This window comes from Heliangelus exortis, chromosome 2 (assembly GCF_036169615.1).
Source record: "Heliangelus exortis chromosome 2, bHelExo1.hap1, whole genome shotgun sequence".
Lineage (NCBI taxonomy): Eukaryota > Metazoa > Chordata > Aves > Apodiformes > Trochilidae > Heliangelus > Heliangelus exortis.
In genome coordinates, this window is record NC_092423.1 from 99,700,568 (window position 1) to 99,722,094 (window position 21,527).

A 21,527-nucleotide genomic window follows, 5' to 3' on the forward strand; every position below is an offset into this window, starting at 1 on the left:
CCCCGGCGGACGAGGGGAGGCAGGGACGGTGGGTATACGGGAGCTTCCTGCTCGAAAGTGCCGAGCGGGACGGGCGCGGCGGCGCCAGGCGGAGGAGGCTGCATCGCCTCAGAAGGGCCCTGTCTGTGGAGAGGGGTGAGAGGAGGCGGCGGGAGGGCGCTTCCTCCGGGGGAACGTCCCCACTCCAAGCCGAGTGTGAGCGGGGAGACGGGCAGAGGTGTGTGGGGAGCGAGGTCAGTCCAGGGGAGAGGGGAAGGGAGGGAGGGACGGGTAGCGCGGCTGGGTAAGCAGCCCTGCACCGGAGGAGTGCGGGCAGGGCGTCAGGAGGGAAAGGCACCGGGGGGAACCGGCAGTGCAAAGCGGAAGGCTCTGCCGCCGGAGGCTGTCGGACGAAGGGCTGGCGGGGAACGGGAGTCTTGGTCTGCCCTGAGACGGAGACGGCGGCCGCAGGTGGCAGGGGAAGTGGGCAGGAGCAAGGGGTGATGAGGAAGGGACCTCGGGTCTTCGGAGAGCCTTGCTCAGGATCTCAACAACACGGCTGTGAGGGGAATTGATGTTCCTACGTGCCCATCTCCAAGGGACCAAGGTAGTGAGTTTGGTCGCTAGAAGAAAAGCCCAGAAGGAACCTGGCAAGGAACCCAGAAAGCCAAAGCAGCTCTCAGTCTTCCCAAACCTCACCGTGTGTGTGTGTGGCCAGTGCTGCACTATCATCCCTCCTTGTGTACCCTCCCAACTCGCACTACGTTGTTGAAGGAAATCCACAGCAGGGTTTCTTTAAGCAAAACACTAGGGATCATTCCACAACTTAAAAAAATTAAAAACACGAGTGAAACAGACTCCAAATTCAAATCAGAGACGCCAAATCATTCTTTTAAGGACTGAAACATTGGGGCAGTCCCTCTTCTTTAAGCAACTAAGTTTTTGTGAAGTAGTTGCAATTGAAAACAAGTCTGTTTTGCAGACCCTGATCACAAAATCACCTCACTTTGTAAAGAAAACACAGGCTAAGTAACATCTGTCTTCAGATCTCCTTACAAGATAGGATACTGCCAAAATATTTTAAAATTATCACAAAAATGTTTCTGCCGATACTTCCGGCGGATAAACTTTGTTTTACAGGGAACACACTTCAACCCCCACCATCCTCCCAGCCCCACAAGGTCTGCAGGACTGTTCCAGCTACCAGGTGGCAGAGCTACCGCGGCCCCAACGCTGTCCCTGCTCCCTGGTTCCTGTCACAGCTGTTGCTTCAGTACACACCGAGGTACCACTGTTCAACTGCACCACAGTCATGCTATGTGTGAGCACAGTTGTCCCCTCCAGCCCAAGTATTTTTGTCACCTGCTCCTTGACTACCACGGCCAACTCTCCTGCAGCCCAGTTTATCTTTTCTGTTCTTTACAAAATACTCTTAAATTCTTACATCCTGTGCTTCAAAAAGTCTACATTAGGTTGTTCTACTTCCAGATATGCAAGTTAAGCGTATTTGATGGAAGTAAACTCATACCCCCTTATTACTTAATAACTAGTTATTAACCATTATTCATTTTTTCCTTGCCTTTTAAAACAAATATTACTTTTTCTAATATTTCAAACTTTTACAGCTACTTTCAGAAAAACGTACTTGTCTTCCCCCCAGTACACCTTCAATTCAGAGTTATGCCAGGAAGATACTCCTATATATATAGAAACAGGAACAATTTCTTCCACAGGTACCTAACAAATTAAGTGGGAGAAAAAAAGTTACATGGTAGGAACTTGCATATTAGTTGGTTTTACTATGCTTGAGCTACTATTACTTTATTCTTGACTGGAACCTGATGCACACATGAGAAGGAGCTTCCTGTCCATGCAGTCAGTCTCTTGTTCAGTGACAGTTTCCTCTCCATGCCATTACCCTGGACATTCACACCAGTGTAAGTAGTAAGAACTCTGTAGTAGTTCACCTAGTAATTAAAAATCAGTTCAAACCAAGTGCTTCAAATCTCTTTTCCAGGTAACCAGGCCTCCTGCCTAAGCCCCATTTCTTTCTTAAGTAATTCCACAGACATCAGATCCCAAGCATTCCTGAATAATTTATGGACTAGAGGGTAACAAATCTTTTTCATGAATATCTCTAACCTCCTACTAATAAATAATTAACTGGCCACTCAATCAACAGTACTAGGAGTAAAGCCTTAAGTTTTGCAACACAGGAATTTTTACTTTCTCACTGATCCACCTTACGTATTTCAGGAATGCTAAGATTCAATATAGCATTTGTTACGATATGAAGAAATTCCAACTAATAACATGACCAATAAAATTTATTAAACATTATATTTACAACTATTTACATATCCTTCCATAGATTAATATTAAAATAGACAATATACAATTTAAGAATTTTCATTCAAAGGCATTTTGTTGCAAAAAAATAGGCTCTATTACGAGACCACCATATTAGAGCAAAAGGTTTTGTTTTACACAAAAATATTTTCAGTATAGTAAGTCATAGGTATGGCATTACAACAGCAGACTAATATGAAATATGATTTTGTATATATTACAATTGTTTAGGTATCCGTTATTGAAGTAAAGGAGATAAAGTTTCTGTGAAGCATGCAATACAGTTCAGTTTCAATTCTTTTACAGTTATGGTGATGGAACAAGCAGCTAAATCAAACACATGCCATACAAAAGAGACCTGCCAACCAGAAACACACTACACTCAATAAAAACTACAACTTTGGTCCAATAAAACATTAGACAAAAACTTACATTTAAAATATCTATTTTTATACAGGTTTGAACATTAATTACAAGATTATTTACATTTGCACAGTATGTATAAAATAAATTATTTTAAAAATGGAGACAATATTACATCTTTTTCCAAAAAGAAATCTATACAGTAATTTACAAAATATAATAAGATCAATAGACTATTTTCCTCCAAGTCTTATATTTTCTTCCACAGGCTTTTTTATCATTTTTCTGTGGGAGTTCAACTGTTACTGAAGTTTCATAATACAAAGCTCTATAGCAGATTTTAAGTATAACTGGGTTTTTTTTTTTTTGGTGGCTGTTTTAGTTATTAACAGCTTCCAGCGCTGTTAACTCGCCACGTTTTGTCATCTTTTTCAGCAGGAAGCTCTAAAGCTACAGGCAAGTTTAAAATACAGATAGTGGCATTGACTGGGAAACTGACTTTAAAATTAGCATCCATCTTCTGTGCTTGAACAAGAGCCTGTGTCATACTTCTCTGAGTTATTGAGAAACTTAATATTTCATAGAATTAAGTGCTCTGTGTCTTGAAAGAAAAATACCTCTGTGTATCACTGTGCCTCAGCCTTGTTGTCCGAGGGGAAGGATGACCCAGAAGATGCTACTTGTCATATTGGTGTCAATTCAAAGTCATCATTAACATCAACAAGAGGAACATAAAACTCCTGAATTTCATAAATGCTGATAGATTTGTATGTAGCAGGATCGAGTTCTTGTAGTTTAAGCTGCCACTCCAGTCTCTGTACCGCATTTAAAGCCGCCGCTTCATGCTGCTGCCTCATCAAAAGGCAGGTCTGTTTTAAAATTGAAAAAAAAAAGTTATTTCTGTATTTGAAAAAGTGTCACAATTTTGAGAATAGAAGCCTCTCTGGTGGTAGTAACCAATTTCCCCACTATGAATTTAGAAATTTGCAGATTATTTCATTAAACTATATAGCAACAAAGGCTACATTTTTATACTGCTAGACTCTCCTTTCTGCTGCCTTAACACTTTTACAATAGCCTATGATATTGCATAAAATATTTGTAGTCACATCAGAGGTTTGGAGTTTTTTTAAGTGGTAAGATAAAGAAGTGTACCTTTAATTTGTCAAACTTGTCATCAACATCCTGTAACCATGACATAAACTGTCGTGCATTGAATCGATCCCTCACTGATGTTTTGCTGTCATCAGCCTGCAAAAAAAAAAAAAAAATTCAAACTCTATCAAATTATTTGATGATTCCCTTTTAAACATACTTGAAAACATAAAACTGACCCTGTGGGGCCTTCATAAACAATGCTTCAAATGGAAACGTAAACTCTGAGTCAAAGTATCAGGGTATATACGAGCATTTATGTTGACCACCACTTTCACTGTGAGCCAGCTGCTCACTAAAAATAGTTATTTTTTAGATTCCCTCAAGCTATTTACTGTACTCTATTTTTGAAATTTAGAGTAGGAGGCTTAAAGATTTATGCCTTAAAGTCTTAATCAGTACAAGACAGATCCTTCCACAAAATTGCTCTCTCTTTGTTCTCTTTAAACTTCAGTAACAAATTAAATGAATATTCTCTTGGGAAAAGCAAAAACATTAATAAAGAAAAACTTAAGCAGCTTGACTTAACTGGCTACACAAGAATTCAAAAGCAATAATAAAAAGATATTTTTACCATCAAAATCCCCAAAAGGAGATTAATATAAAGGAACAGACATGATTTAATGTCCAGCTCAACAAAATAATTATTTATTAAAAAAATAAAAACTTTTAAATAAGAATCTGGACTGTCACATATGCCCATGTGAAACTAGATACTCTATAGACAGTCCTAAAGCCAGACTTTTCCAATTTAATATTTAAACAATATAAACCAATAAACACTAAACAGAACAAGCTGCTCTAGCTTTTTCAGAAAAAAAAAAAACCAACACCACACTGTAGGATTGTGTATACTGTAACAACTGGCAAGAACATGAAAAATCCTGCAAAGACTGAAATCTCTAGAAAACAGGTCAGATTTTGGATATCAAGCACAGCTGAACAGGTGAATTCTAGAAAGAACTCTCAACAACTCTGATCTTCTAACCCTGAGCTGCAGCCATTTGGGTGAGCTGTGACCAGCTGAGTCTGTTCACCAGAAACTCAGTCCTTTTTCCTCCCCCATCTTTGGTTTGACTGCAAAGAACAGTTCCCAAGGTCTGCCCAACACGTGCAGCTGTAAAGGCAAGCCTCCAAAGACCCAGACATCCCATAAAAACAGTTCTCAGGTGGGCATTTTCCTGCAAAATAAACCAGATCTTTGCTTAAAAATCTTTCGCAGGCATTTTGCTTAAATGCAAGAAAAAATTCATGAGAAATACTTCTTTATTGTAGAACAAAATTAATTAATTGCTAGCAGGGTACCAGGAAAGTGGCAAAATGCATTACAAGAGAATGGTGGTTTAAGTGTCTACATTCTTCCCATGAAGCAAATTTAAATCAAAGCATCAAGTTGGTAATTTAAAACATTAAAATTACAACAAACATTGTACTTAATACTTTGATGAACAGTATTTGCAGTGTTGTAATTTTTAAAGAAAAATTACCACAGACTGAAACATGAAGCTGTTGGGGTAGTGAGAGGGAAGGAGAGGCATTTTACCACTACTGTCATTACTATACAGTTGGTTAAAAAAGCTGCAATACTTGAGCAGGGGGCACCACAACAACTTCTCCCCTAGTAAAGATTCCTTTCCTGTCACAGAATTCAAATAGAAAACCATCTTATTTTTAAATCTACTGTAAAATGTTACCTATAAAAATGCAGTTATATGCATAACTCAGATGTATCTCGTATTTCTGAAAAGCTCAGAGCCTCTGAATTTTGGGCACAAAAAAAAGCAAAGGGCATTCTGAACTTCAGAACTAACAATGATGGTATTTGGACTGTTCACAGAAGAGAAAAATCTCATTTTTGCCCTATCAGTAGATTTACTAAGGAAACTATGATTTAAAAATGTCAGTATAAAGCCTAGAATGGGAGAATGACACGGTCTCCATAGAACTGCTACTTTCTGAATCACTTAGTTGTACCTAGCTCTAGCTCTTTAAAGATAGGGAAAAATGTAGTAACACACTGAGAAAACACTAGAAACTCTAATAATTCTATCAGGGCTTCCAAGACTGAAGGAGATTTTCACATATGTTGGAAATGCAGGTTTCATTTTAAAATGCCCAGCATACAAGGCATCAATACTTTTCTTACATCTATAACAATGAATTTCTTGCTTGCATTATGTGCTCCTCACATTCACTACAACAGGTTCTGAGTGAAGTTTCATTTTTGTTAGTTAGCAGACCTGTTCACAAAATATTGATGTTGTGAATTTATATTCTTTGAGACATAGCTGCAGCAAACCTCTGAACAGGAGTTCAGGCATGCAGATTATAAAGTAAACTGTTTATTTTATGTTTTAATCAGGAACTAGATGCCAACATTGACCATGTAAATAATGTCACAGGTAAATAACCTGTCACAGGTAAATAATATGGAGCTTGTGGTGATTTTGAAAAAATATAATTTCCTCTGGTAGTGCTTAACTTTTCACTGCTGGTCATGTTTTTAGGGAACAGTTCTAACGACTGCCTTATCTCCACAAAACTTTTCCAAATTTCATGAACCAGTCTCCTAATTTCACACACTACTGCACTCTGATTGTCTGGATTAGTGACAAAAGTGATCTTACATTCTCATTATTTTTTGTTTTTTAAGCTGTGTTTGTAAAACTTCCAAAATACATTCTGTTTATGACTGATTTAATAAAAAGCAGTCCAGTAATGCTGCGATTTTATTCTTCTCATCATTTCTGGAAGTCAAAGAAACCCAAACATGATACAAAACAGAAAACCAGCACACTAGTACCCATATCTTCTTGATGGGGCCTAATCAAAGTAACAATCTATAACGTGCAAAATCTTAATTCCACACATATCAATGACAATTTCAGCATGGGAACAGAATTCTCTTCAAACACTTGAGTCAGGCTAGAAAGACCTTTATATCTGAATTTGTGAAAGACATTTCTTTACCTGAGCATCAAGAGGCACATTATAAACCTCAGCATCCAGCAGAACAGTGCAGGCACTGAATGGTAGTGTTTGATTTGCCAGCGTCCTCGCCGCTCGATAATGAACACGTAGAACTTCTTGCTCATTAGAAACAATGAGCTTTTCCTAATCGAGTAAGGTATCAACATATAAAAACACATTTGGTAAATGATGCATTTCAGTTTGAGTCATAAAAATGTGCATTCATTCAAACATTTCCAAATTTAAGAGGAGGCTGGATGTGGCTCTCAGTGCCACGGTCTGGTAACTACGGCAGTAGTGGATCAAGAGTTGGACTTGATGATCCCAGAGGTCCTTTCCAACCCAGATGATTCTAGGATCATTTAAACATTTCTTTTTAGGGCTTACACTTTTGAATAGGATGAGAAATAGGCTGGCTGGTGGATGGATGGGTGTTTCTACATCTAATCAAATGCAAAATTTCAATGTAAGGATGCAGAGAGTGTTACCTAAATATCAGAACTGAAAACACCTTCTCCCCCTTGCTTCCTCCCTTCCCTCTCCTCCCCCCCCATCTCCTTTTGGATGAATGCTGTGCCCAGATTTTCCACTTAATGCTACTGAGACAAGTTCCAATTAATGAAGAAGGTGGAAGATGAAAGGTGTGAGGAGAATCAGGGCTGGCATATAGGTTTGTGAGTCTTGACTTAAAGATTTTTGTCACATGCTTGTCATGCTAGGCACAATGGCCAAGCAAAGTGAAGAAGAAATATAATTTGCAGGGTAATTTGAGTTGTTGTTTTGTTTTTTTTTCTTGACACAACATACACAAACTCCATAAATCCATAGCTGGACAGAGATTCCTTCCTGAACTAAAAAAAAAAAGCTCATCTGACCAAACTTAACTTAAGAGTTGTGTAATGTGGATTAGATGTGAAAAACAGTTTATTTGAGCTAACCAACCAAAAATATGAAGATTTTTACAGCACATAAAAGAATGTGTTTTTACTGCTCAGCAACATAATGGCTGTAGTTTTTTTCAGAAGAAGATTGATTCTAAAAAGCTTGGAAAACAGAAAATAGAAAGAAAAAACTTTGTTTGGTCACAACTCATTTCTTTTCAGTCAGAATCTGACCAGTGTTTACTTTCTGTGTGCATGTTATTTTATACCTAGCTCTGCACTGAAATTCCTAATTCAAGTACCTTCCCCTCAGCTGGTTTGTTAAGCTACAACAAATTCCACGAATCAAAAACCCCACCACATTAGTTCCTAATGTGACAGATAGTTATGTAAATGTGTGGAATCCTTCTGATACATTCTAGGTGAGAAAGGGGGTCCCTGCCTGGGTCCACCAAGCAATCTGGCTCACAATACTAACAAGTCATCTAAATCTAGGCTACCAAGGAAAAAGGTTTGAGCAACCTAAAAATAAAGAATATTCTTAAACCAGGAATAAAGTATAAAGAATATTCTTAAACCATTTGCTCAGTTTCTGTGAGAAATTGAGAAGTGAAGACTAGCAGATGTAGTTCTGACATAATTTTAAAAAGCTTTTGCAAGCAGAATATTGTAAATCATGTTTCAGTCTTAAAGCCACTCATGTCTTCTACCACTAAGGCATTTATCTTGCTTCAATGCTTTCAACACGGCCACTTTACTTCTTTAGTTCAAATCACCATTAGCTTTCAAAACTAGAGTCTGCAGATTTCTCCCCACTCTCCAGTGCCCCTGGGAAAAATCTGGGCCACAACTTACAGCAATTAACAGGGAAAAGCTGTTATCTGACTGACAAGTACTCTGCTAACAGTTGTTTTAACTATTTCATTGCATATACAGGTTTCTCCAATTCATAAATTTGAATAGAAGGTGGACTACTTACAAAGCATTGTTAAATTAAGGAAAAATAATCTATCAGTTGAAAAAGAAAAAACCCTAAAGCTTAGAGCTGGGAAATAAATATTTTGGTCTTACCCTTTCAATACTGTGCTGTAAACGTAGTTTCATTCTTACAACCTCCTGTTGTTTAAATAGTTCCTTAAGAGGGTCTGACAGTGAGGGAGGTGGTGTAATCTGTAGAAAAAGTTTTACAAATACTATAGTGAATATGTATTTAACATATGTTTAACATTTCCTGCATGATTTGGGCATTTTAAAAAATAAATAAAATAAAATAAAATAAAAAAAAAAAAAAAAAAAAAAGAGAGAGAGAGAGAGAAAATAAAGTATTTCCTAGGGAAAATATGAGAATTTTGTACATTCCATTAATTATGTGACTTCAATCCATTTGCAATGAAAGGTTTTAAGGATCCTGTTATGGTAATAAACCTAACTGAAATGGCATTTCAAACTACTTCCTGCTTTTAACAAGTCAGTGCCATAGCTGTTCTTTAGATGGACTTTATCTTAGAAGACAGTAAAAGCAAAAGCACAACTTGTTTTCAATTTTAAATACTCTTCAAAGCACAGCTATTCATTTTGAGAAGTTAAAAACTGCCTAGGAAAATATAATAGTAAAGAAAGAAAAAAAATACTGTTAAAAAAAAAAAAAAAGTAATTTGATGGATCTATACAGTGTCACTGGCATTTTATATGGCACAAAAGATAAGTGACCATATTCCTAATCTTACAGTCATGCAGAACACAGGCAAGCACAAAAAGTACACTAAAGCCACAGGCAATGGCTTGGAAAGTTGTTTCGTCCTGTCAGTTATTCAATGCAGTTTGGCTTTTTATAAGAGCTCTAATAAACTAACAAACAAACAATCAATCAAATAGACTTGAGTGTCTGTTACTGATTTGCTATACTCTAGACATTTTGCAATTTTAGTCAATAATAAACAACCAGTGTTACTGTCCTGAGTTATCTATAAAAAACACTGAAAAGGTATGAAAAACACTGAAAAGGAATCTGGAGCCCTAATGGCCACTACAGAAATCGAATGTTTCTTGAGAAATACCTAATAAACACCTTGGAGTTTTAAGGCTCTATCCAAAGTTCACTTTTCTCTGTGCAAGTTCTGTCTGTCTGTTCAGCATGGTTATTAACAACTGATTTATGTAAGACCATTGATACTGCTTTGAAAAGACTTAACTAAATACTATTTACTACCACTGATATTTAGAAACCACAGCTGAAATACATACCTATGGGTATTATACTCTACCTCGTGCCTAACACAAATTCACAGACATAAGTAAATTATTCAATAATATGGATCCTGCAACTGTCAAGAAATAGCAAATACATTATGAAAATATGGGCACATGACTTGTACCCAAACACTCTGGTAAACAAGTGATTTATCTAATAAAATGTATTCAATTACTATCTTGGAAAATTATGTAAGGACAATTTTTTCCCCAGCTCTGTTAGTCAACGTATTTGTAATTAAAGAAGATACAACTAAATGCAGTGCATTCCTTAAGTTATTCTTTGGTATAAAATGACACTCAACAACCTCATGTTTCAAACTACTATGATATACTTAATTTTTTTCAATGAAAATGGTTTGGCTCCCAAACCAGTGGGTAACATTTATGGCACATGCCATTTTTTTATAAGCCATCAATATTAAACTCACACAACAAAACAACCCAAACCACAAACACCTTACTGAATAATCTCTCTCAGTCATACTGGATTTCAGCACGTTTAAGTTAAGCCTGAGATATACTGCAGTCTAATTTTGCCTGGAAACTTTGCATTCAGGGCACAGTGCAATGGTGCTCTTTGAGTCTTTCAGTAAGACAAGACAAGATGCTTTTATTTCATTAGTTTTACAAATCTCCAAAAGATCTCTGACTACTCAGTGCTATTGTTAAGAGAGAAGCCAACTGCATAAGAAGCAAGATAAACAAGCTGTCTGCCAATATTCTGGGAGCTTGTGCAGCTCAGTAAACCAGAAATATGCATTTCAGAGCTGGCGAGCACCCATATCACCTGATCAATTTCAAATGTCTTTATAAAATGTCATTCCTTTAAACTTACAGACGGTTTCATTTGGCAACAGAAACACGAGTCAACACCGTCGGAAATAACAGGAATTAATAATTACCTCCACAGAGGACTTCCGCGGACTTTTATCTGAAGGTGTCAGGAGAACCCCCCCCCCCTCACCCGCCCCCCGCGGCCACACCCGCCCCGTACCCCTCCCGAGCGGCAGGGGGCGCCCTAGCGCCGCGTCCGGCGGGGGGAACCAGCGCGGTAGGGATGGGGCCTTACAGACATGGCGGAAACCCCCCCCCCGGTGTCCCCCCTCCGGTACGGTGACTGCAGGCTGTCATAACCCCAGAGACCATACGATTCTTTTGGTTGGAAAAGACTTTTCAGATCATTGAATCCAAGCATCAGTGCCAAGTCCACCACTAAACCGTGTCCCTAAGCAACCCCTCTACACATCTTTGAATACCTCCAGGCACGGTGACTCCACAGCTTCCCTGGGCAACCCTTCAGGTGAAGACATTTTTTCTAGTACCAATCTAAACCTTCCCTGGCACAACTTGAGGCTATTTCCTCATGCCCTATCACTTCCTACTTGTCAGAAGAGACCAACCCCCCCCTGGCTACACCCTCCTTTCAGAGAGCTGTAGAGAGTGATGAGGTCTCCCCTGAGCTTCCTCTTCTCCCGGCTGAACAGCCCCAGCTCTCTCAGCGGTTCATGACTTGTGCTCCAGACCCTTCACAAGCTTCACTGTCCTCTGGACTCGCTCCAGCACCTCCATGTCCCTCTTGTGGTGAGGGGCCCAAAACTGAACCGGGTATTTGAGGTGTGACTGCACCAGTGCTGAGCACAGGGGCAGGATCACGTCCCTACTCCTGCTGGCCACACGCTGATACAAGGTGGCCTTCTTGGCTACCTGGGCACACTGCTCACTACTGCCTCTGTACACATTTATGAACACCTGAATTGTCAGCCCCATCCTGTCTCCCAGAAATTAAAGCTAAATACACAACTGATTTTCTTTACAGTAATTTATGAAATTATTTTTTTTTTTCCTTGGGAAGAGCAAGGTTCAGATCCTTAAGGCCTACAAATGGACCTGCTGGAAACCTCTACCTGTGAACTAGGGTTGGACAAGGGAAGGAAACCTGGTGCCAAAGGAGACTGAAGGTTTCAAGGTAACAAGAGCCTGGGGAGCCTCTCTCAATCTTTTAGGCAAAGAGAGGGTTAGTAAAGAGCCTCCAAGAAGTGTGTTGGAAAAATATGAAATCATATATTGGACTTGCAAGGACAGAACATGAAACTCAATACTGCAAGGAAAAGGTGACTGCAGTTTCCTGTGCAAGCAAAATTAGTTCGGTAACTAGTTTCTTAAGGGCCCAGATTCCATCCAGAAAAAAGGGAAACAAAGGGGCTCTGCCTTCCCAAGTGTTCTCTGATCCCACCCTGCAACAACCCAGAAAACGATCAGCCTTTCTGGGAACTCAGGAGTATCAGCCAGAGAACTCATCAGCCTTTCACCTCTTTCTTTCTTTCTCTCTCTTCAATGGAAGGCAGCCATCTGAACAGGTTAGTTCAGTAACAGCTGAGGTTCAAGATACCTTACCATCTCCAAACCATCCCTCCTTACCATCTTTGCATCCTTCATAACACTGCTGAAATAAGCTTTTATCACTTAAGATTCAATGTCAAAGAGGCAGGACAGGATCCCTCCTACTCAAAGCATATCTGCTAGGTAGCCATCCGAAGCTGGAAATGAATAATCTCGGTATCTCTTCTCTGGAGGCAGTACAGATAAAGATGACTGAACTCTGCAGAACTTACTGATCTAGCAATCTGATAGGCAACACAGCCAAGCACAATTTAAATTTACTCACAAGATTCATATTTGTTTCCTTATGATTTGAACTGACCCAATGTCTCTTATGTTTTGTATTTGCATTGGTGAGAGGGAAGCCACAATTCATATGTGACAATCCTTATAGCCTTAGGTGACATGGGTCATAAATTAGAGTATGTAAGCACGGCTGTGGAAATCAAACTTAAACACACCATCTCCTGGTTCCCACCTACAGGATGTTTGAAGTTCATCAGATAAACTATAGTGCATCTTAAAATTACAATGCAGAGAACAGTAAGTTACACAAACTATTTCAAGCCTCAGAGTGTCAGAGATAAATATATTGTCTTCACATAGACTTCCACATAGTGTTACATAAAACACAGGAATAATTTAAGAAAGAGTATCTACTTCCCATAGCCTATGTAAGTTAATAAGACAAAAAATCAAGTTAACAGAGAATTAGCAACCAAACATCAAATGAAAAATTAAGAACCCAGTTCCAATAGGTCATTTTACAGTTGAATACTAAATTACCCACTGTATGCATAACAACACATACATGTTATTAATATCCCACAATAGTAAGAGACTAAATGTAGCCCCCATTTTCACATTGCTGGACAATGTGTATAATACCCAAACACACACTCGTTTCTGAGCATGAAGGGATCTCTGGTTTTTCAGTACTCCTTTCTATGCTATTTGTAATGGGAACTCTTGTAATTGTGATTTTTAATGGTGAAAACCTAAAATTATTAAGTTGTATATACAAGTAAGCTTCAGAGAAGTTAAATCTGAACTGCTAATGTTTTTTTTAATGGTTATCTTATTTTCTATGAAGAGCCATGAGAAATTTCATCAAAACTGCATATTTACACAAATGACAGTAATTAAATAATGCATTTAGCTGCACTATAGATAATTTTTCAGACAAACAAAACTAAAATGCTTACAGGATCTCCTTCTTTAGATTAAACTCATTCTGCTTTCTTACTTTACCCCTAATGCAAATAAACACTGATTTTCCAATCACTTACTTCAGCTTCTGAGCATTTTTTTTTTTTTTTTTTTTTTTGTCCCTGTTGCTCGTAACAGTCTGGAATAAAAAGCTCTACCCATTCTTTCTACAACTGTAGAATACTAACAGTATCATGACAGCATACACAACACCAGTAAGTTTAAAACATCAGTACCACCAAAACATGTGTATGTAGGGAAGCAACCCAGAAATCTAAATAAGATGAAAATCAGTAAATGTAATCCTTCAAGTACCTATTCACATTTTTACATGAACTTTTTAATAGGTTTTTCTATTCAACAAGTAATAAAACCCATAAGAATGGTAAGCATAGCATTAATCTCTGATATTTTCTGAACTGAAATTACCCAAGAATCTGCACTATCCCACTACCTAGGTTTATTTTCATGATTTGCAGGGTCCCTCTTACCAACAGCAAGAGAGTCAGGAAGTACCATGCAATGCTTTAATGCCAAGTCAATAATCCTCCCTTTATTACAGTGCCTACACAGACTGCCATTTATGACAGGGAAATGAATTCTACTGCCTTGGTATATGATGGGCCAGGGAAAAATATATGCCGTACTCCTACATTTTCTGCCTATCCCAAATTAAGCACTGAAGTGTGATGCCAAAGCACTAAATTGTAGCCTGGAAACAGTGTGTACTTGACTAGCAGCTGCTATTAAAAAATTTAAAAAAAAATTAAATCTTTCTGCATCTGGTGATAAAGAAATATTATAGGATCTGCAACAGCTACTGAAAAAGATGCATATTGGACAAGGCTGACAGCCTCATACATGTACATTCTAGTTCACTTAAAGACTAAGGGTCATTAGATCTACTAATTTCACAGAACTGTGGTCACCAAAGAATTCACATAACACATGTATTAATTCTCTTGGGCATACATAATGGGCATAGTGGAAAAATGAGAGGAAAGAGCTTATACAGGGATTATGATTACCTCTAGCATTAAGCAAAGCTATTTTTAAATTAACTTTTATACATTAAATTTGTGTTCATTGTTCAAGACTCCTCAACTATACTGGAAAAAGCCAAAGCAACCTCTCAAGTAGGAGCAGGTTATCTTAAGAGTTAATAAAAATTATCTTAAATGGGTTGACAAAATAACTAGTCTATTCAGAAACACAGAGACTGAAGACTGTATGCTTGGCTTGTGCATGAGATTTCATATATACAGACAGCTCAATTTAGTAGGTATTTTTGCCATTCAAAGGATTAAGATACTCTCCCCAATCTTCCTAATAGACTCAGACTTCTTCTAACTTCACACATCTTAAGTAATGAGCATACAATCTAATACTACTGAGTTCTGACATTACCAAGCTTCAAGAAATTAAATATGTGGTCTCAGCCCTGGTACAGATGTTAAGTTAAACCATTTCAACAGATTTAAGCTCATATGTTTTATCTCAGGACCAGCACAGTTTAAGTGGATCAGGTTATAGGTAGAAAACCCCAAAACGTCCTTACTCCTCAGGAGCAAGCAGTACTTCAGAAAACCCACAATGCACAATATTTTGGGTCTCCCCCATCCCCTGCATATAGAACATTCAGCACAAACTCAGAAAGCACAATTTAAGTACTACTATGATTATGCTGACTTCAAAACAGAGACCAGCAGTGACTGTATTATTGTGAGACACCTTGAGAAGCACCTCCATAGCAAGGAGTAGCATTAACTGCATTGAAGCCAGTAATATTCTGCATTGCACAGCCCTCCCTCACAGCTATCACCAGGAATATGCCTTTGTCTGAACTGTGGGGAGCTTAGAACTGAACAGACATCCCTGAACTAGAAGCTGCTCTACAGTGAAAAGAAAAATAACTTCACATTATTCAACAAAATTCAAAACGCTTTAACTTGACGGAGTACAAAAGCTGGAACACAGAGCATTACATCTGCTGCTCTTGAGAGTATTTAAGGTGAAACTGAGAAAGCTGGCAGGCACTCTCCTACTGAAAACATCGGGTGACGGACTTCATTATTTCAAGCACTGCACATCCAGACCCCCCCAAAGGAAAAAGCTTTGAATAATTAGTTTTAACCAAATTATTGCCAACAAACTTTCAACAACTGACTTAGCTTCTGAAGGGGTAGGCTTCACAGTAGTAAATGCTTTGATATACAGTATTTGTCTGTGTGCCTTTTACAGGTATCTTCTGTGATGGTTTATCTTGTTATGACTGTGAAACCACTGTTTGTATTTCCACTGAATAGGGCTTTTAAATATGGCATTACTGGGCAATATTAACTTGACATATGTCAGCTTTACTATTGCCAGCACAACTATTCAGAAGCAAGTTAGGAAGGATATGAAGGTTACAAAAATAAAACCAAACATGCCTTTTTTTGTACTGCATATTTAAAGAACATGTTACTTACAGTTGGAATGCATATCTTGCTCAAGGGATTGCCATCCAGAAGGTATGAGCCATTGAAGGTCACATACTCATCATAATATTGAGGTGCCTGAGGAATAACACTGCACAGCAGTTTACGCTTCTCTTCTATTTTTTTCCTGATGTGCAAGTATTCAAAATATGGGTTTGCTCTCTCGGAACTGTATGGCTGAATCTCTTCAAGTTTCAAAGCATCAACAATAGCTGCCAGTGACTGCTGGGTTTTCTCCTTCGCTTGCAGTAAAGAAGGGTTCACTTGCACAGGCTGAGGCACACGCGACACCTTTCTTTTACGTGGATGATGTATCTGAGCATCATCCTCCTCAGTTAATCTAATCCTTACTTTCATAGATGCTGATGAATCAGACTCTTTTTCTGCTGACTGTGTGCAGCCAACAGGATTCTGCTTACCCTGGCTGGCAAGCATATTTGCTCTGTTCCTGGTAATTCTTTGAGGTGCTTCTTGCTGTTCCACCTTCTGATCCTCAGCAATTTCTTCTTCTAGTTTAACTATCTGACTGTATTTATGCACCTCTTCCTGTGCAATGTGTTGTGAACTATTCTCCAAATTAGCTAAAGATGAGTACTGTGGTGGATCATCTGTCAACACATTTTCTCTGTTTGCAGTGCAGGGTTTTTTATTAGCTGATTCATTTATAACTCCCTTTGACATTCCTGAACTTAGTTCACAGTGGTCAGTGTTGGCTTTACTTTCAACCACATGCACTGAAACCAACTTTTCTTGTTGGGCTTTTTCATTCCTAATGTCTAAAACATCTGCTGTGTTACTATCTACTTCACTCTGAGCACTCTTACAAACAAGTTTATTGGATGTGCACAAATTTACATTTAGTTGTATACTGCTATCACTTTCAGGAATATATTTTTCTAATGGTACCACAGGTAAATCATTTACCCTTTCAGAGCTCTGTGAAATGTCTTTTGCAGAGTGCTCAGAACATACAGCAATGGGTGCATCAGCCTTCTTAATGTTTGAAGGGAAAAAAGCATTTTCCAGCTCTCTGGTACTAGTGGCATCTGTATCCAAAATAGAAGTTGTAGTTTGAACTAGATTTTGTTGTTGCACAAATGATGAATCTTGACTGCTAATGCCTAGTACAGAAATGTGTTCAGACACATCTGAGTGTGGCTGGGTAGGTAAAGAAGGCAGTGATTGTGAAGGCAAAACAGATGCAGATTCTTGAGAACTGGAACTTCCTTTAATTTCATCATGCTGTGGCAAAAATTCAGATTCTTGTTGCTCCTTTAATGTTCTGTTTTCAGAATTATGCATAGTTATAACATTGTTAGTATCTTGTTCTGACACACCATAACCTGAGCTGTTAAACTCACTGTTTAATGAATTAAGTCTGTCAAAAGGCACATCCCTTGGTTTGGTTTGTTGCATCACACCACTCTGACTACATGGCTCTAAATGTATAGAATAGTCTTCTGGAGGGCTCATCTGTGCATTATTTTTAGCAGTACTTGTACCTATTGTAGCCTGCTTATTGCTAGTAGCTCCAGTCAAAGATGATGCAAAATTTGACTGCAAACCAGACATATTGCTTTGGAAATCTCTCTCAAGCACACTACATGGTCGCTCTGGTTTAGGAGAAGTGCTTGCATAGGTCTGAACCAACAGCAGAGGATTCTGATTATTTTCTTCTGATGCTCGAGGCAGTTTGCAGTGTTCAGAAACAGCAGCAGGCATGCTGCACCTTCGAACCTCTACAACGGGTCTACACTCATTGAAAACCAGTTTAACATCCTCAACAGATGCTGACCTGATGTATGCTGGTGGAAGCCTGTTTGCAAAAGGGGGCTTAGTGCGATCTGGCAACTCGGCAAGACCATCCGTCTCTTTTTCAAGGAGGGCTGGTGATTTGGCACTTCCCAAAAGCAGCGATTGTGAAAGAGACATTTGGGAATCAGAACCTTCTAGCATAACATTGGAGTCACATTCAGCTACAGGCCGAGTAGTTACTGTGTTATGGCAAGAATCCTCAGGGCTTGCAATGGAAATCATGGACACTGATCTGGAGCTCAGACCCATCTTTTCATTTTCTGATTTGGGGGATCTATTTAAATTATCTAAAACCAAGGCAGGCTTTGTAACATTGACACTTCTTGTATCTACTGATTGTGATCTATTGCTTGTAGCATCTCTCTGCTGTTTTTCCTTTGTGCAAACATCTGGCAACTCTGAGCTTTTCGAACGAATCAGTTCTTTGATTTTTACTTCAGGTAATGAGTGTTTTGGTTTTTCTTTCATCTTGTTAAGTTCTAAACAAGTGCGGTTTCTTAAACGTTCCTTCTCTTTCTGTTTTATTTTTTCTTTATGTTTTCTATGCCACTGCTCTATTTCCAGATCTTTAAGGCTAAGCATTCTTTCAAAACTAGTTTGCATTAAATCATCATTGACCAATCTTTTTTCTTTAGGCCGAGCATCCTTTGGTGCTGGAGCTGGTTTAGGCTTAAGTTTCTCATGCTCGAGTTTCAGTTTAAGTACACTACTCTGATGTAGCTTATCTTTATGCTTGTCTCTCTCTTTATACCGGTCTATATCTTTATCTTTTTTATCTTTCTCTCTGCCATCTGGAGTTTTCAAGAAATCATCTTTTGGCTTTTCTTTCAAAGATGACAATTTGTCATGCACTGTTTTATTACTTTCTGCAATACTGCATCTCCTTTCCTCTTGCATGTGTTTGGAGTTTGCTGCCGTTGAGATCTCCTTGTCTTTGCATTTGTCTTTTTTTTCAAGTTCCTTTTCTTTGTCCTTAGTTCTATTTTTTTCTGATTTAGGAAATTCTAAATCTCTTTCAGACTGTTTAACTTTTCTTTCAGTATTGTGCTTCTCTTTGCTTTCAGACCAATGTCTGTCTTTATCAGCCTTTTCTTTATCATGCTTCTTATCAGCTTTTTCTTTATTTCTTTCTTTGTCATCGAATTTTTTAAGACTACCTGTGCTTTTGATTTTATCATTTTCCTTATGACATCTTTCTGCTTGCTGGAAATTTGGCTTCTCCTTTACTTTCTCTGCATTTTCATTTACTTCTGCTTTTTCTTTCTCTGTCTTGTATTCATGTTTTACTTTTCTATCTTTTTCTCCATTTTTCCTTTCTATCTTTTCGACATCTTTTTCTTTGGCTGATGTTCGCTTTTCAGCCCTTTCTTTATTTTCCTTTAAATTCTTTTCCTGCTTTTCATTGTCTGTTTCTTTTTCTATCAAATGTGTGCTGGCTGTCTCATCTTTAACACCAAAGGAGAACACTTCTATTTCTTTATCTGCAAGCATAGTTTCTTTTTCTTCTTTAGTATCTTTTGTTTTCTCATCCTTGAGAAACTTCTCATTTTCCTTTTTGTTCTTCTCTTTCTCTCTCTCCTCTTTAGCATTTCTTTCTTTCTGAAACTGTCTCTCCTTAACTAACTTATCTTCTTTTGTTGCAGCTTTTTCTAGCTTTGATTTTCTGTCTGAAGAAAGAGATTCATGTTCTGTATTTAATAACATATCTTCATTTTCATCACTTTTGAAAAAGTTCTCTTTCCAAAATTCTCTGTCAAACTCAATACTTCTTTGAACCTCTTTAACATTATCTTTATGTTTATGTTTTTCCTTTTCTCCATCCTGTTCCTTTCTGTGCCTGTCCTTTTCTTTTTCTTTGTGCTTTAATTTATGCTTTTTAAGTGTTTTACCTTCCTTGTCAATCTTTCTCAGAGTATATTCTGAATTCTCAAACACTGAGCTATTGTCTTCCTCTTTAATTTTAGGACTAGATTTTTCTCCAAATTCTAAGTGAAAATCTTTCTGATGGTGCTTGCTTTTTTCTTTGTGCTTACAAGATTTGCCACTAGAACATTCCACTAGATATTCAGAATCAGTGTTGTGGTCATACCGAACTAATTCAGATTGCAATGTTATTTCAGAACCCCCTGGTGATAAGCAAGTTTTGGTGTTTTCTTGCTTTAGTGGTGTTGACTGCTTTTCACTTAATCCACAGGAATGCTTTGGAGATTTGCCAGCAGTGATATGAAATAGATGTAAAGAAGAATCTTCTTTTGGGGTGAAAGACTTCTTAAAGGTTTCTTCCTCTCTAGTTTTATCTAAACAGTCTAACCCAGAAGTAGCTATATTTGTTACTCTAGCATTTTCCTTCTCTTGCTTTAGTTCTTGATTCTCTTTATTTTTGCTCTGATTTTTTACTTTCCTTTTAACTTTGCCTTTTTGCTTGTGTTCGTTTGTAGCCATATATTCTTTCTTCACTCTTACATCAGAATTTGGTGCCTCTGAAACAGGGCAAGGACAGACTATCTTCTTGTCCTGAAGTATTTCTTCATCAGAACTTTCAGAACTTGAATATAGAACCCTAGATGGTTTCTGCTTTTTGCTTTTAAATGGTTTTGGAAAGACAACTTTTTCTTGTTTCACAAATAAACTGTTCTTTTCAACTTCAGTCTCATCCTCTTTCTTTAGGTCTTTTCTAAGAATATGTCTGTCATCAATCATTTTTTTTATTTCATTCTCATCATCATCTTTAAACTCATACTCATCAAGAGCAGGTGGAATTGGTGTCTTACTAGGGACCATTTGTTTGCTATCATTGGCTACAGAGTCCTTTTCTGCTTCTGAATCAACATTCCCCTCTACACTGGAAGGATTTACAGACTGAGGTTCTTCACACTCTAGAGTAAGAGAACAAAAAAACAAATTAAATACTGATGGGACATTCTTTACACATTAGTTCAGGACAAAATAGTTCAGTTTAGCAGTAATACTGCTATATAAAGGGAAAAAAAACCCACACCAAACAAAAAAAAAAAGCCCAACAAAACAACCAGAACTCAAAACAGAAGTCACTAGACTTAAGCTTTTTAAGAGAAAACAAAAGGTCATTAAAACAAAGTGCTACCCACAGCTGTCACTCAGGTATGTAAAAATAATAATTAGCATTTCTATCCCAATCTAATAAAAGCAACACACTTTACATTTTGTAAACCTCATCTATTATGCACAGTTCTTCAATGCAGAATTCATCAACTCCCAAGCTCTCTCACAACTAAACTATGTTACTCCATGTGAACTATTTAGTCATGTTTCAATGGCAAATTATCTTTTGTTCTTAAAAGACAAAGAGCTACTAGTGTAAGGAAATTCTCTCATGAATCTTCATGCACCTGATATGGTCAGCTTGAAGTAGACCATGCTATAATTCACTGCAACTGATCTCTGCTGTGCAAGTGCATAGCATGAAGCAAGTATGTTGTACTGGATGTCTGGGACTGCCAAGTCCAAAATGCAAACGTGTAAACTATTCCTAAATTTAAATTTTAGGAAATTGTGTGATTGTTTTTTTGTTTTGTTTTGGTTTTTTAATTAATTGTCAGGGGAAAATAAATGGACTTTAACAACATGTGACACACCATGCTTTCTCTCATGTAATTTTCACAGAATCACAGAATGCTTATGGTTGGCAGTGACCTCTGGTATTATCTTGTCCAAG

General features: G+C 37.9%; 1 protein-coding gene and 1 long non-coding RNA gene across 4 annotated transcripts in view; one reads left to right on the forward strand and one right to left on the reverse strand.

The window, feature by feature from the left end:
* LOC139793074 (uncharacterized) overlaps positions 1-21,527 on the forward strand; it is a 155,354-nt gene that overhangs the window by 60,380 nt on the left and 73,447 nt on the right. The window lies entirely within an intron of this gene.
* ANKRD12 (ankyrin repeat domain 12) overlaps positions 2,289-21,527 on the reverse strand; it is a 60,088-nt gene continuing 40,849 nt past the window's right edge. For 2 of the 3 annotated variants that reach the window (XM_071737163.1, XM_071737164.1), the window contains 5 exons: positions 16,010-20,709; positions 8,769-8,867; positions 6,817-6,960; positions 3,847-3,942; positions 2,289-3,560 (listed from right to left, as the gene is read on the reverse strand). In XM_071737163.1, coding sequence (XP_071593264.1) covers positions 3,375-3,560; positions 3,847-3,942; positions 6,817-6,960; positions 8,769-8,867; positions 16,010-20,709 — 5,225 coding nt within the window. In that variant the 3' untranslated portion in view covers positions 2,289-3,374. Of the gene's footprint in view, positions 3,561-3,846; positions 3,943-4,834; positions 5,028-6,816; positions 6,961-8,768; positions 8,868-16,009; positions 20,710-21,527 lie in introns of all 3 variants that reach the window. The other variant, XR_011724481.1, reaches the window with a different exon arrangement.